The sequence below is a fragment of the Salvelinus fontinalis genome, chromosome 9, assembly GCF_029448725.1.
Source record: "Salvelinus fontinalis isolate EN_2023a chromosome 9, ASM2944872v1, whole genome shotgun sequence".
NCBI classification, from domain to species: domain Eukaryota; kingdom Metazoa; phylum Chordata; class Actinopteri; order Salmoniformes; family Salmonidae; genus Salvelinus; species Salvelinus fontinalis.
Genome location: NC_074673.1, coordinates 32,900,354 through 32,913,335, shown reverse-complemented (window position 1 = coordinate 32,913,335; position 12,982 = coordinate 32,900,354). Strand labels below are relative to the sequence as shown.

At 41.7% G+C, this 12,982-nt stretch overlaps 1 protein-coding gene across 3 annotated transcripts; it reads left to right on the top strand.

The window, feature by feature from the left end:
- The first annotated feature begins 2,449 nt into the window (after positions 1-2,449).
- On the top strand, positions 2,450-12,977 carry slc28a1 (solute carrier family 28 member 1). Of its 3 annotated transcripts, XM_055934141.1 has the most exons (18): positions 2,450-2,531; positions 2,791-2,870; positions 2,958-3,034; positions 3,582-3,673; positions 3,908-4,097; positions 4,213-4,354; positions 4,659-4,772; positions 5,187-5,261; positions 5,358-5,438; positions 5,578-5,658; positions 9,408-9,533; positions 9,644-9,774; positions 9,904-10,072; positions 10,407-10,604; positions 11,790-11,871; positions 11,979-12,077; positions 12,234-12,339; positions 12,442-12,977. In XM_055934141.1, exons 1-18 carry the CDS (start codon positions 2,528-2,530, stop codon positions 12,551-12,553), a joined length of 1,959 nt encoding a protein of 652 aa, XP_055790116.1. In that variant the 5' UTR covers positions 2,450-2,527; the 3' UTR covers positions 12,554-12,977. The 3 variants fall into 3 exon arrangements, with proteins under 3 accessions (XP_055790116.1, XP_055790115.1, XP_055790118.1); XM_055934140.1 differs by lacking the exon at positions 2,450-2,531 and having other exon boundaries at positions 2,557-2,870; XM_055934143.1 differs by lacking the exons at positions 2,450-2,531; positions 2,958-3,034.
- Positions 12,978-12,982: the final 5 nt, after the last annotated feature.

The following is a 12,982-nucleotide window of genomic DNA, read 5'->3' as shown; positions in this document are numbered from 1 at the left end:
CTATGTGGCATCTGGTTAGATAAAACATTCATATAAATAATATCTATAGCCTCTGATTGTTTCCTCTAGGTTAAATGGGCCTTGAGTCTTTGGTTTGAATAGATGTTTCAATTGTGTGAAATCTCAGCTGTTTTGAATAGGTCTCTGGATATCCTATCCAGGCTGCTAAAGGCCAGATGAAGTAAACAGTGCAGTCTTTGCACATTAATGTATTTCACTGATTCTTTATGAATAACATTATGTTGGTGTCTTATGACCAGTTCCTGCTAGGATTTGACTTTCAGTGGATGAACACTAATCAGTCTTATTAAAATTACATATTTTTGAGGGCAAATTTCCATTTTTGATAGCAGAACTGCATAAGATATTAGATGCTAAGCTCCATAACTGCTTCTGTGAACACTTAACACATTGAGCACACCCTGGGCCTCAAAATAGATTGGCAATGGGCAACTGAATTTGCCAGACCAATTCTGATTATTGGAATCTTTTATTACACAAGGTGCTTTTTCTACAATGGCTACTATGTCATAAAATGTTGCTTCTAATACATTAAAAACAGGACCGTTGGAGACTGCAGAAAAATGTGTCAAATCATGCCGTTAATTAATGTATTGCTTATAAATATATCTATAAACAATACAAGGAAATGGTATGAATCATACGTTATTTACTTGGAATCATTTGCTAAAGGACACTTAGGTGAGACCAAATCAGTGACTCATGACCTTCTCAATTTAATTGCAGCAAAATCCATAAATGTGGTCATTAACACCTGTTAATACATTTCGCTCTGGCAATGTTCACTGGCTATTAAGCCATATTTGAAAACAATGAAATGTGAATCCGCTTACTTTTAAATGACCAGTAATGTATTCTCAATTTCTCATCCTACTCTGGAATGGCTTGAGGGCCAGTTGATTTTTATGCGGTTCAGCTAGATTGTCTACATTTCTTTAGCACTTTGCCACTTTGTCTGATGTCTGAGACTGTTTAAGTTGTGAGCAGTAATGAGTAGAACAAATTATGAATATTAAAGGGATACTTTGGGATTTTGGTAATGCGATTTTTATCTACTTCCCAAGAGTCAGATGAAGTCGTGGATACCATTTTTGTCTCTGTCCAGTATGAAGGAAGTTAAAGGTAGTTCCGTGTGCCGTAACTAGTGTTAGCGCAATGACTGGAAGTCTATGGGTATCTACTAGCACGCTAAATAGCAATTGTACTAGCACTAGTTAACAACTTCCTTCAAACTGTATACAGAGACATAAAAATGGTATCCACGAGTTAATTGACAAAACCCGGAAGTATCCCTTTAAGTGAGTTGAGTTTGTATAGTTGAAAAACAACTAAACGACCTATTGAAGCCAATAGCATATACAATCTGGACTGCAGTTATAGCACAGAACAATGAGCCAGATATTTCCCGGATGTATAAGTGTGAATCATCCGGTTGGCGTATCCACTCACTACAAAATATGGTGATGAGAGGAAGCCTAGTGGCCAGCAGTGGGAGAAGATGGAGAGAGATGGATTTTGGCCAACATTATGCACATTTTCTGATTAATGAAACATTTGATCTCAAAACAGTTTTCTGTTCCCAAAACTAGAATCTGTTACAAACAGAGTGGACTAAGTTATGTAGTATTTACCCTCTGCAAAAGTTTTTTTTCTTCAATTGTGTTGTTTAGGAGTGCAATGGCAAATGTAGTTATTGCACATGTGCACTTCAGAGTAGGCGTTCCCTAACAGAAATATACAAACATATGCTATAACGCGCATATAGGATCTCGCTAGTTCGTGCTTGGTTCTGCCCCCCTCCTTGATTGTTCTGCCCACTATGACTCATTTGTTCCCATTGGACACGACAGGCTGTGGTCTATCTTGGGTTAAGTTATAAAAATCTTTGTCTACACTGTCCATACGAACCAACATAACAGAATTTGTATTGTGCAACACTGGCATCTTGTTTACAGAAGCAAATAGCACTGCGTTTGTGACTTGAAAAAAATAGGCAATCTTTTAGATTACATTTTTAAGTACATATTTGTCTAAAGCTTTTTAAATGTGTCATATTTTTTCAAAGAACACTTTTATGAGACCTGTCAAATGTATGTTATGGTTGTACTGGAGAAAAAAAGGTCTAGGTCTAGGCAGTTTTTCTACTTATGACATAATAATATAGAGGATAGTGTGGAGGGTTTACCAGATAGACGTTCTAGGATAATCCACTATACTGTATGGACTCTTTAGTAGGAATTTAACCCTAACAAAGTCAGCTATATCTACTCAACCATTGCATACCATTGCCTCTAATCTAATATTTATTTTAAATGGTCTATCAATAAATCAATCCCAACACTTGCCACGTGCATGCCTGCGTCAAGGACTGCCTGAGAAACTGATTAAAGCTTCTCTTGAACTTGTCTGTTAATTAATGATAAGATTTCTCAAGGAGGGCAGTGTATATTTCCCGGCACAGTATTATGCAACATAGCATTCGTCACACAGACTAAGAGCACGCACAATGAGTAAGTTATTGTCATTCCTGTTTTCCTGAATTGAACATTTAAGGAAGTTTTGAATAGAACGTGTGTTTTTGAGGACTGTTTTCCACAAGATGACCATGAGGATAGTGTTTGAATGCTCCCTGGGTGCTAGAATCTCAACGTGTTTCACAGAGGAAATACAGACTTAACCTGTGACGTTTTTGGCTCCATTGAGTGCGGTGAACACTTTATTTTTTCAAACAGCTGATACAAATGTCTAAACATTGCCTCTCTTTTTCAGCGGAAGCCACTGGTACAGCGCTTAAAGTTGTGTCTCATGTTAATGGACTTGGAGTGGTCAATGAGGGATTTGAAACACAGGTATGTAAAGAAAAAATTGCATGCTTACATTTTTCAACATGTACAGTATGTGAATGGATGAATAAACAGACACTTTATTCCTCTCAGGAGGATGACATTTCAGTTAGTAACAGAAGCAGTATCAAAGAGGAGCACTCAAGAAAAGGATTGGGATTATATTTAAGGTATACCAATCAAACTAAAGGGCTAAAGTTTGTGGTGCACACACATCAGCATAACGTTTTGAATGTTGATTCTGAGAAACAGATTTAATTAACACCTCGTTGCAGGGATGTAGAACACAATCACACTACAGTACTTCACAGCAAAAGTTTAACTCAAATCAAAATTTGTTTAGTTTTGTCTCACCCATTCAATAACATGGTGTTATTAGTATCAGTAAATGTTCTGTACATTGTGCAGAGCGAGAGACAAAACAATTTTTCTGCAATGTGTTTATTTGATTGAATTCCAACCTCAGATAATCTTCTTGTCCCTGCTTTTACCTTGAGCTATCCTATTTCATGAAGTCCTCTTCATGTTTATGAACTCATAAGAGAAACCTTCCAATATAAATACAAGGCAGCGTAGTCCATTACCTGACGCCACGTCAAGCTATTGTGCAGAAAAGAAAGACAAGTTGTAATGTCTTTGTTGATTATTAGATAAATATAACAATGGTTGTTTGTAATATGCCGTGGTAACTAACCTGTTCTTTGATTGGTTCTTTAGTAAGGTTTGCAAGCCTATTAATGCCACAGAGGATTACTTTAATGCTCACGCCAAAACCATCAAATGCATTGTACTGGGCTTGCTCGGAGCAGGTATTTTATTTGAATTTAACCCTAACAAATGTACATATTGGGCTTCTAATTTACAAACTCATTGCTAATTATAGGTGTTGCCTTTTATGCAAATACCAGAAATAAAACCAGACTGAATGAGAAAATTGTACACTATCCTATGAAAGTGAAATGTTCTAAGAACCAGTCCCCTGACAATTGCTCATCACAACAATGTGATGCTCTTTTGATATTACCTTTGTTTCTATATCACAGGCTATGTGGCATACTTCATCACAGCCTGCATATTGGACTTTGAGAGGGCCATTGCCCTTGTGGTCCTCACCAGTTTGGCAGTTGTCTCCAAAGCCTATGACCTTGTGAAGACATACCATGGAGATAGCATAACCAAATGTTTCATACCAGCTCAAAGATGCTTCAACAATTTCCGGGGATGGATAATAGGGTAAGCAGCTATTTCATATGGACACTTTAAATGGTCTGAGAAAATGAATTAATTTGGTGAGTGTTTTTTTCTCTGTTCTCTGTCTCTGTTTCTCTGTCTGTTGTGGGTTCTTTAGAGTTTTCGTTGTTGCGGTGCTGGTCCTGCTGGTGACTTGGCTCGTTGTGGACACAAGCAAGCGACCAGAGCAGCTCATCTCATTTGGAGGGGTCTGCATGTTCATTCTAGTCATTTTCATCTTCTCAGCCCACAGGACAGAGGTACGCTTAACATCACAGCAAATCGCTCCGATCCCATCACAGGATGAGAGTGGCCAGGCTTTCCCATAATGCATGTCTACCTGTAATAAAACTTGATTGGTTATAACCGCTTATCTATGACTGTTTTCTTTAGACTTTGAATTTCCTGTGGTCTTCCTTTGGCCTTGTATGTCTTTTACCAGTTACGCCTAGTAATTCCTTCTATTGACTCACCAATTTATGGAGAATCCCTTGTTAAACAATAATGCATATCCAAACATTGTTTGAAGAGTATGTCAAGTGTGTTTGTTTGTCTCTGTTTCAGGTGGCATGGAGGTCAGTCTTTTGGGGTCTTGGTTTACAATTCTGTATCGGACTGTTTGTCATAAGGACAGAGCCAGGACTCACAGCCTTCCGATGGCTTGGAAAAGAAGTGCAGGTATCCTTGTTGCTGAAGTGCTGCTTATCTCCTTATCTTAAAGAAGTAAACCTTGACAACCTGGAAATTGTCCTTGTATCTGGGAGGTCCCTCTTTTATGAGGCACAGTGAAATCTCATGGATGGCCCATGAAGCTATTTACAACCACTTTTTTTATTTATTTTTTATTTCACCTTTATTTAACCAGGTAGGCCAGTTGAGAACAAGTTCTCATTTACAACTGCGACCTGGCAGACTCTCTAATCTACAGACTCTAATCTAAAACTGCTATTTTGTCTTAACCATTGATTTGAGACAGTATTATGTAAGTAACAATTGTAGCTAGTTGCATGGAATGACAAACTATGAGCCTCATTGTTGACATGAATACAAATGAGCAGACAATCATCTTTTCCCTCGTTTTTAAAATTTCAGATATTCTTGAACTACACAACAAACGGGTCATCATTTGTTTTTGGACCACTAGTATCCGACATCTTCGCATTTCAGGTCAGTGAGCAATAGTTCAGTAGATGTACTATAAACATTTATTTATTTGATAATGAATCCAGGCTTGATCAATATATGTCCCTGTTCCTTCTCCAGGCTTTGCCCATTGTGATATTCTTCAGCAGTGTGATGTCAGTCCTTTATTTCCTTGGAATAATGCAATGGCTCATCATTAAGGTAAGAGACCTTCAAACATTAAGCCCTATATGAAGCTTCTGTGTTAGGTTTGGGCACAGTCATATAGATATGGCTCTAGGTTTGTGTGTGTACTGTATGATTTATGTTTACAAGAAGCCATGTGTTTTCCCCCTTTCAGATCGCATGGGTAATGCAGATAACGATGGGAACCTCACCCACTGAGACCTTGAGTGTTGCAGGCAACATATTTGTTGGACAGGTACATTTGCCTGTTTGTAGTCGAGGGTATTTCAGTTCCTACTTCAATATAAGAATTATTGGAGGATAAATATACTTAAGATAACACCATTGTAGTAATTACACTAAGTGATGTTTACACTTCACAATGTCTTACAAAGTAATATTGATGAGGATTAGGACATACAAAGTTGATTTACTGTTTAACAGATTACATTTTTTGAAAAGTGAGGCGAGCGAATAAAAATAAAATATGACAAAATACAATACAATTTGTAAAAATACTAAACAACCTTAGTAAAACACCTAGTGACCGTACCAAGAGATTTTAGCCTTTTGAAAAAGGGTTTTGGAATGACAGTCACAGGGACCACAGTTTGAGTCCTGGTCAGGGTAACCCCCTAAACATCCCTCGAGAACTCAAGAGGATTTAGCACAAAAATGTCTTGGGGGGGGTGGCTAAAGGGGAGTGTGGCGAAGTCAGGTAGGAGACCTGCGCCAACTTCCCGTGCTTACCGTGGAGAGCGAGAGTACGGGCAGACACCGTGTTATGCGGAAAAGCGCACGGTGTCTCCTGTACGTGTGCTTAGCCCGGTGCGGTACTTCCCAGCTCCACGTATCGGCCGGGCTAGAGTGGGCATCGAGCCAGGTGCCATAAAGCCGGCTCAACGCATCTGGTCTCCAGTGCGTCTCCTCGGGCCGGTGTACATGGCACCAGCCTTACGCATCGTGTCCCCGGTTCGCCAGCACAGCCCAGTGCGGGCTATTCCACCTCGCCGCACTGGCCTGGCTACGGGAAGCATTCAACCAGGTAAGGTTGGGCAGGCTTGGTGCTTAAGAGCTCCAGACGCCTTCCCTTTCCGGTGCCACCTCCTCGCCCCAGCCCAGTACCACCAGTGCCAACACCACGCACCAGGCTTCCTGTGCGTCTTCAGAGCCCTGTTCCTCCTCCACGCACTCGCCCTGTGGTGCGTGTCTCCAGCCCGGTACCACCAGATCCGGCACCACGCACTAAGCCTCCTGTGCGTCTCCAGAGCCCTGTACGTCCTGTTGCTGCTCCCCGCACTAGCCTTGAGGTGCGTGTCCCTAGCCCGGTACCACCAGTTCCGGCACCACGCACCAGGCATACTGTGCGCCTCAGCAGGCCATAGTCTGCCGTCTGCCCAGCGCCGCTTGCGCTGCCCGTCTGCCCAGCGCCGTCTGAGCTGCCGCCTGCGCTGCCCGTCTGCCCAGCGCCGCCTGCGCTGCCCGTCTGCCCAGCGCCGCCTGCGCTGCCCGTCTGCCCAGCGCCGTCTGAGCTGCCAGTCTGCCCAGCACCGTCTGAGTGGCCCGTCTGTCCTGAGCCTTCAGAGCCGCCCGTCTGTCCTGAGCCTTCAAAGCCGCCCATCTGTCCTGAGCCTTCAGAGCCATCCGGCAGTCAGGAGCCGCCAGAGCCGCCCGCCAGTCAGGAGCCGCCAGAGCCGCCCGCCAGTCAGGAGCCGCCAGAGCCGCCCGCCAGACAGGAGCCGCCCGCCAGACAGGAGCTGCCAGAGCCGCCAGTCAGCCGGGAGCTGCCAGAGCCGTCAATCAGCCAGGAGCTGCCAGAGCCGTCAGCCAGCCAGGAGCTGCCAGAGCCGTCAGCCAGCCAGGAGCTGCCAGAGCCGTCAGCCAGCCAGGAGCTGCCAGAGCCGTCAGCCAGCCAGGAGCTGCCAGAGCCGTCAGCCAGCCAGGAGCTGCCAGAGCCGTCATTCAGCCAGGACCTGCCAGAGCCGTCAGTCAGCCAGGACCTGCCAGAGTCGTCAGTCAGCCAGGAGCTGCCAGAGCTGCCTGTCACGCCGGCGATGCCGGAATTGCTCCTCAGTCCGGAGCTGCCCCTCAGTCCGGAGCTGCCCCTCAGTCCAGAGGCGCCCATCAGTCCAGTGGGGTTAATTTGGAGGATCGCCGTTAAGAGGAGGCCACGGAAGCGAGGATTAACTATGGTGGGGTTGGGGCCACGTCCAGCGCCAGAGTGGACAGATGCCCACCCAGACCCTCCCCTATAGGTTCAGGTTTTGCGGCCGGAGTCCGCACCTTGGGGGGGGGGGGGGGGGGGTGGTACTGTCACGTTCCTGACCTTATTTCCTTTGTTTAGTCTTTGTTTAGTTGGTCAGGACGTGAGCTGGGTGGGCATTCTATGTTTTGTGTTACTATGTTGGGTTTGTTGTTTGGCCTAATATGGTTCTCAATCAGAGGCAGGTGTTTGTCATTGTCTCTGTTTGTGGGTGATTGTTCCTGTTCGTGTGTTCATCTGTTCTGTGTTCCCATGTTCAGGACTGTAGCGTTTTCGGTTCCTTCTGTCAGTTTGTTGTTTTTGTTCGTCGTTTAAATATCCTAATTAAAATATGGATTATCATCACGCTGCATTTTGGTCCTCCTCTCTTTCACCCGAAGACAGCCGTTACAAGAGTGCCCTATGGTGGCGGTTATGGGGGGTTATGATATAGGCTGGCATAAGCTACGGACAACGAACGCAATTGGATTTTATCAATGGCAATTTGAATGCACAGAGATACTGTGACGAGATCCTGAGGCCCATTGTCGTACCATTCATCCGCCTCCTTCACCTCATGTTTCAGCATGATAATGCACAGCCCCATGTCGCAAGGATCTGAACACAATTCCTGGAAGTTGAAAATGTCCCAGTTATTCCATAGCCTGCATACTCACCAGACATCACCCATTTAGCATGTTAGGGATGCTCTGGATTGACATGTACAACAGTGTGTTCCAGTTCCCACCAATATCGGGGCAGCAGGTAGCCTAGTGGTTGGAGTATTGGGCCAGTAACTGAAAGGTTGCTAGATCGAATCCCCGGGCTGACAAGGTAAAAATCTGCCATTCTGCCCCTGAACAAGGCAGTTAACCCACTGTTCCCAGGCCGTCATTGTAAATAAGAATTTGTTCTTAACTGACTTGCCTAGTTAAATTAAGGTTAAATAAAAAAAATATCCAGCGACAGTCATTGAAGAGGAATGGGACAACATTCTACAGGCCACAATCAACAGCCTGATCAACTCTATGTGGAGGAGATGTGATGTGCTACATGAGGCAAATGGTGTTCACACCAGATACTGACTGGTTTTCTGATCCACACACCTACCTTTTAAAAAATACTGTATATATCTGTGGCCGAGATGCATATCTGTATTCACAGTCATGTGAAATCCATAGATTAGGGCCTAACAAATGTATTTCAATTGACTGATTTCCTTATATGAACTGTAACTCAGTAAAATCTTAACAAATTAACAAATGGTTCATTTGATTCACATAATTCGGTCCACCGTGATTGCTCAAATCATGTGAATCAAGTTATTCATTTGTTTATCGAGAACAGTCATTTTAGGAATCAAATATTTATTTATTTACGTTTTGGATTATGTGGCTGCAAAACTTGTTTTGTAGATACTTCAAGTTGATTTGGGCATTCAATTTATGGGACATTGCAATTCAATTAAACACTTCTAAGGTAAGATAAATATGGCTAAACTAAAAAAGGGACATTTCCTGTAGAAAATGCGTGTGCTTGCTTCAGCTGTTTTAAAAATATTTGTATGGTAATCATTCATTTCGTCAAATTCTTTTGTAAATTCATTGATTCAAATGAATCGTTCCAATCATTATTTAAAAAAAAAGTGAAGCGGGGCATCCGTTAAACATTAAATCAACTTTGTTAGGCTTAGTTGATTCTATTCACTTGCTGTGTAGAATTCTTTATTAAAGCGTTCCTCTTTATAATGTTTTCTTCATCAGACTGAAGCGCCATTGCTGATTCGCCCCTATTTGTTGGACATGACCAAATCTGAAATGCATGCTGTCATGGTTGGAGGCTTTTCCACCATTGCAGGAAGTGTGATGGGTGCATTCATCTCATTTGGGGTAAGACCAAAGAGTCATCCCTCCAATGCACCCAGTCTTTTTTCTCAGTTAATTCTAATGTGACTGAAATTCATCGTTCTGTGAGATTGAGATTGCTCAATGCCCCACAGATTGATGCATCCTCTCTGATCTCTGCCTCTGTAATGGCTGCCCCATGTGCCTTGGCAATCTCCAAGCTGTCCTATCCGGAGACAGAAGAGAGCAAATTTACGTCAGAGGAAAATATCAAAGTGGCTTGTGGGTATGTGTTTTTGTGTTTTGTGTTTGTGTGTATGTGTTTTCCATTCACAGATTTTTTCCATTCCCCTGCATTTTGTTGTATATATAATAGACTTTCTGTGGTTCATATTGGGCTGTCTTAACTCCCCAGTGATGAACAGAACATTTTGGAAGCAGCTAGCAGTGGAGCATCTACATCAATAGGCCTTGTTGCTAATATAGCTGCCAACTTGATAGCATTCCTTGCGATACTAGCATTCATCAATGCATCTCTTGGCTGGCTGGGAGGCCTGGTGGGATTTCCCTCTATCACATTTGAGGTATGCTCCAGGCAGCTCCACATACCTTCATCCCATTTCACATTCAAGGATACTTCTGTCTTGACTTGACACCCATGACTAACCCAGTACTTCGTGATGAGTGATGGACATGATTTGGCATTTTTGTATTTAACAGTGTGTGATGCATGGCTGAATAATTGTGCACATCACAAAATAAGATAAGATAATTATTTCAATATGCCTTGGTAAGATGTCCAAATCATCGAAATGTGTAAAATAATTCAGATTAGAATATCTAAAGTTGATACTTTATGGACTGGAAACTATTAACCCCGTTATTGACCCTTGCTCTTGCTACACTTTGCACCAATAGATAATCTGTTCCTATGTGTTCATGCCTGTGGCCTTCATGATGGGGATACCATTTGAAGAGAGTTTCATAGTAGCAGAACTCATCGGCACCAAGCTCTTCCTCAATGAGTTTCTGGCATATCAGAAGCTATCAGAGTTGAAGACTAACAGAGTCAACGGTCTGGATGAAATGATTGGCGAAGAGAGGCAATGGATCTCAGTGCGTATGCTTTCCCCACTCTTATAATTAGTGTACAAATACTGTATGTGCTTATTGGAAATTATTATGTGCATAAAATCATAAATACTACTGTACATGCATACTGTAGTATTACTGATTATTCCCAAAACGTGGATGTGGACACTGTGGGGGTTCGTTCCTTGTTCCTTGTCAATCGTTGGCTCATTGGTGAAATTAGCATTATGACAATAGCTTTAATTAAATCATTCAAAATCCTTTATTAATGCAATTGCAGACAGAAGTTGACAACAGGAACATAGCACGCATGTTTCCGAGTAAGTTCTGCAAAATAGAAAAGGTCCCAAGTTATTTTATTAAACCCAAAGTCCATCCCTAGTGATGTCACTGCATACGTCGTTACCTTCTACTCATCAGACCAAGCCCATGCATACACAGCTATATAAACTTGCAAGATAGATACAATAGTTCCAGTGTTTTCTAAGGCCTAGGCAGTAAATGTCCACTCCACAAGTTGATTAATTGTGGAATGTCTGACTAGTCTCTTATCTCTTACACTCCCCTGCAGAATTCTCTCTAAGTCACACATTTCTCAGAACGTTTCTTTATAAGAGGCAGAGAGACAAGAAAACAACTGTGGAACAATATTAAACCTATTTAATGAATATATATATATATATATATATTGTTAATCTGTAGTCTAGGACCCTGTACATGTAAGGAGGGAGGGGTCTTATAACCCCTGTCCTTCTCTTAATACAACATAAGCATAATCTATTATTATAATACATCAAACATTTGGTACAGCCCCCATCATGACCCCTAGGTGAACGCCTGACAACACATGTACGTTCCTCCAAATATGTAGGACCTTTGTATTGACCTGTGTACTATGTAAGTGTCTTTGATGCTCTGTAAGTGTATCTTACATTTTAGTCATTTAACAGACACTTTTATCCAGAGCGACTTACAGTTAGAGCATTCATCTTAAGGGCTCCCGATTCGGAGTCCTATAGGGCAGCGCACAATTGGCCCAGCGTCGTCTGGGTTAGGGTTTGGCTGGGGTAGGCCGCCATTGTAAATACGTTTTTTTTATTAATTGACTTGCCTAGTTAAATAAAGGTTAATTAAAATAAAGATATCTAGGTGAGATAACCACATTACAGTTGTAGCACAATTTAATATACTGAGTTTCCACATTTACAGGTCAGGTCAGAGATTATCTGCACTTATGCTCTGTGTGGATTTGCCAATTTCAGCTCACTGGGGATCGTAATTGGAGGCCTTTGTGAGTATAAGATTCCACACTTTGTACCACCTTATCTTTCTCCATGTGTTGCCATCCATCAGAATGTATTTTTAACAATTTCCATATTTTGTGATGTTACTTTATAGCCTCCATATGCCCATCCAGAAGAGCCGACATCTCCTCTTTAGTATTGAGAGCCCTGTTCACTGGGACCTGTGTGTCTCTGATTAATGCCTGTATTGCAGGTCTGTGCTTATTTTCACTTCAAAACTATTCTTAATATCAGTTTCCTCATCATCTGCCCTCTCCTGGATGTGTCATCTCACACGTTAATTTTTAGATTAGTATGTGCAGGAGTGCAGGAGCATCATGCTTACTTTGTTTCTTTGTGACCTCTCCAGGTATTCTCTTTGTTCCTCCTCTTGACTGTTTGAATGTTTTCCGGACGTCCTTTTTCAACACCACAAATATAGACCTAAAAAACTGCTGTACTGATCTCTTTGGAAGGTAGGTTTGAACAAGTACAACAGTGAAAGAGGGGTTAAGAGCTGGATATAACATGTTTCTCTACAGATCATTCTCCAAATCTAACCTAATACTTTGTTGCAGCACTGTGAACAATGGGACCATCTCATTTGAGGGCTCCTGGAGCACGGTGACCAACGCCACTTTGTACTTTACGAACTGCTGTGATCTCTTTGATTATGCAGTTTGTAACTAGGTCTTCCTGTAAGTCCTTTTATGTGTTAATTACCAGTGAGTAGATCAACTCATTCAGCTCTTTGTATGTACAATATATATTATGTTTCATAACTTTTTTCACATTTGATTGAATATATTTATACTATAAGTAATGTAGATTAAACTCCATCCAGATATTCCAAAAGAAGATAAAGCTTGTACAGATAAAACAAGTCCTTTAACAGGTTTTTTATTTTATTTATGATAAATATAGTTCTTTAGTTCTAAAGATTCACTCTTTCATTCAAAGAGTCAGAGAACAGATATATTGGAAATCAATGCATAGAAATGCTTAAATGTGCTAAATAAGGATTGTAAATTGTAAGAGTGGATTATTTGTATTGAGTAAATCAGTAAGTCAAATTCTGCATTGTATCTAAATAAACAGTATGTAAAAATATGAATATGA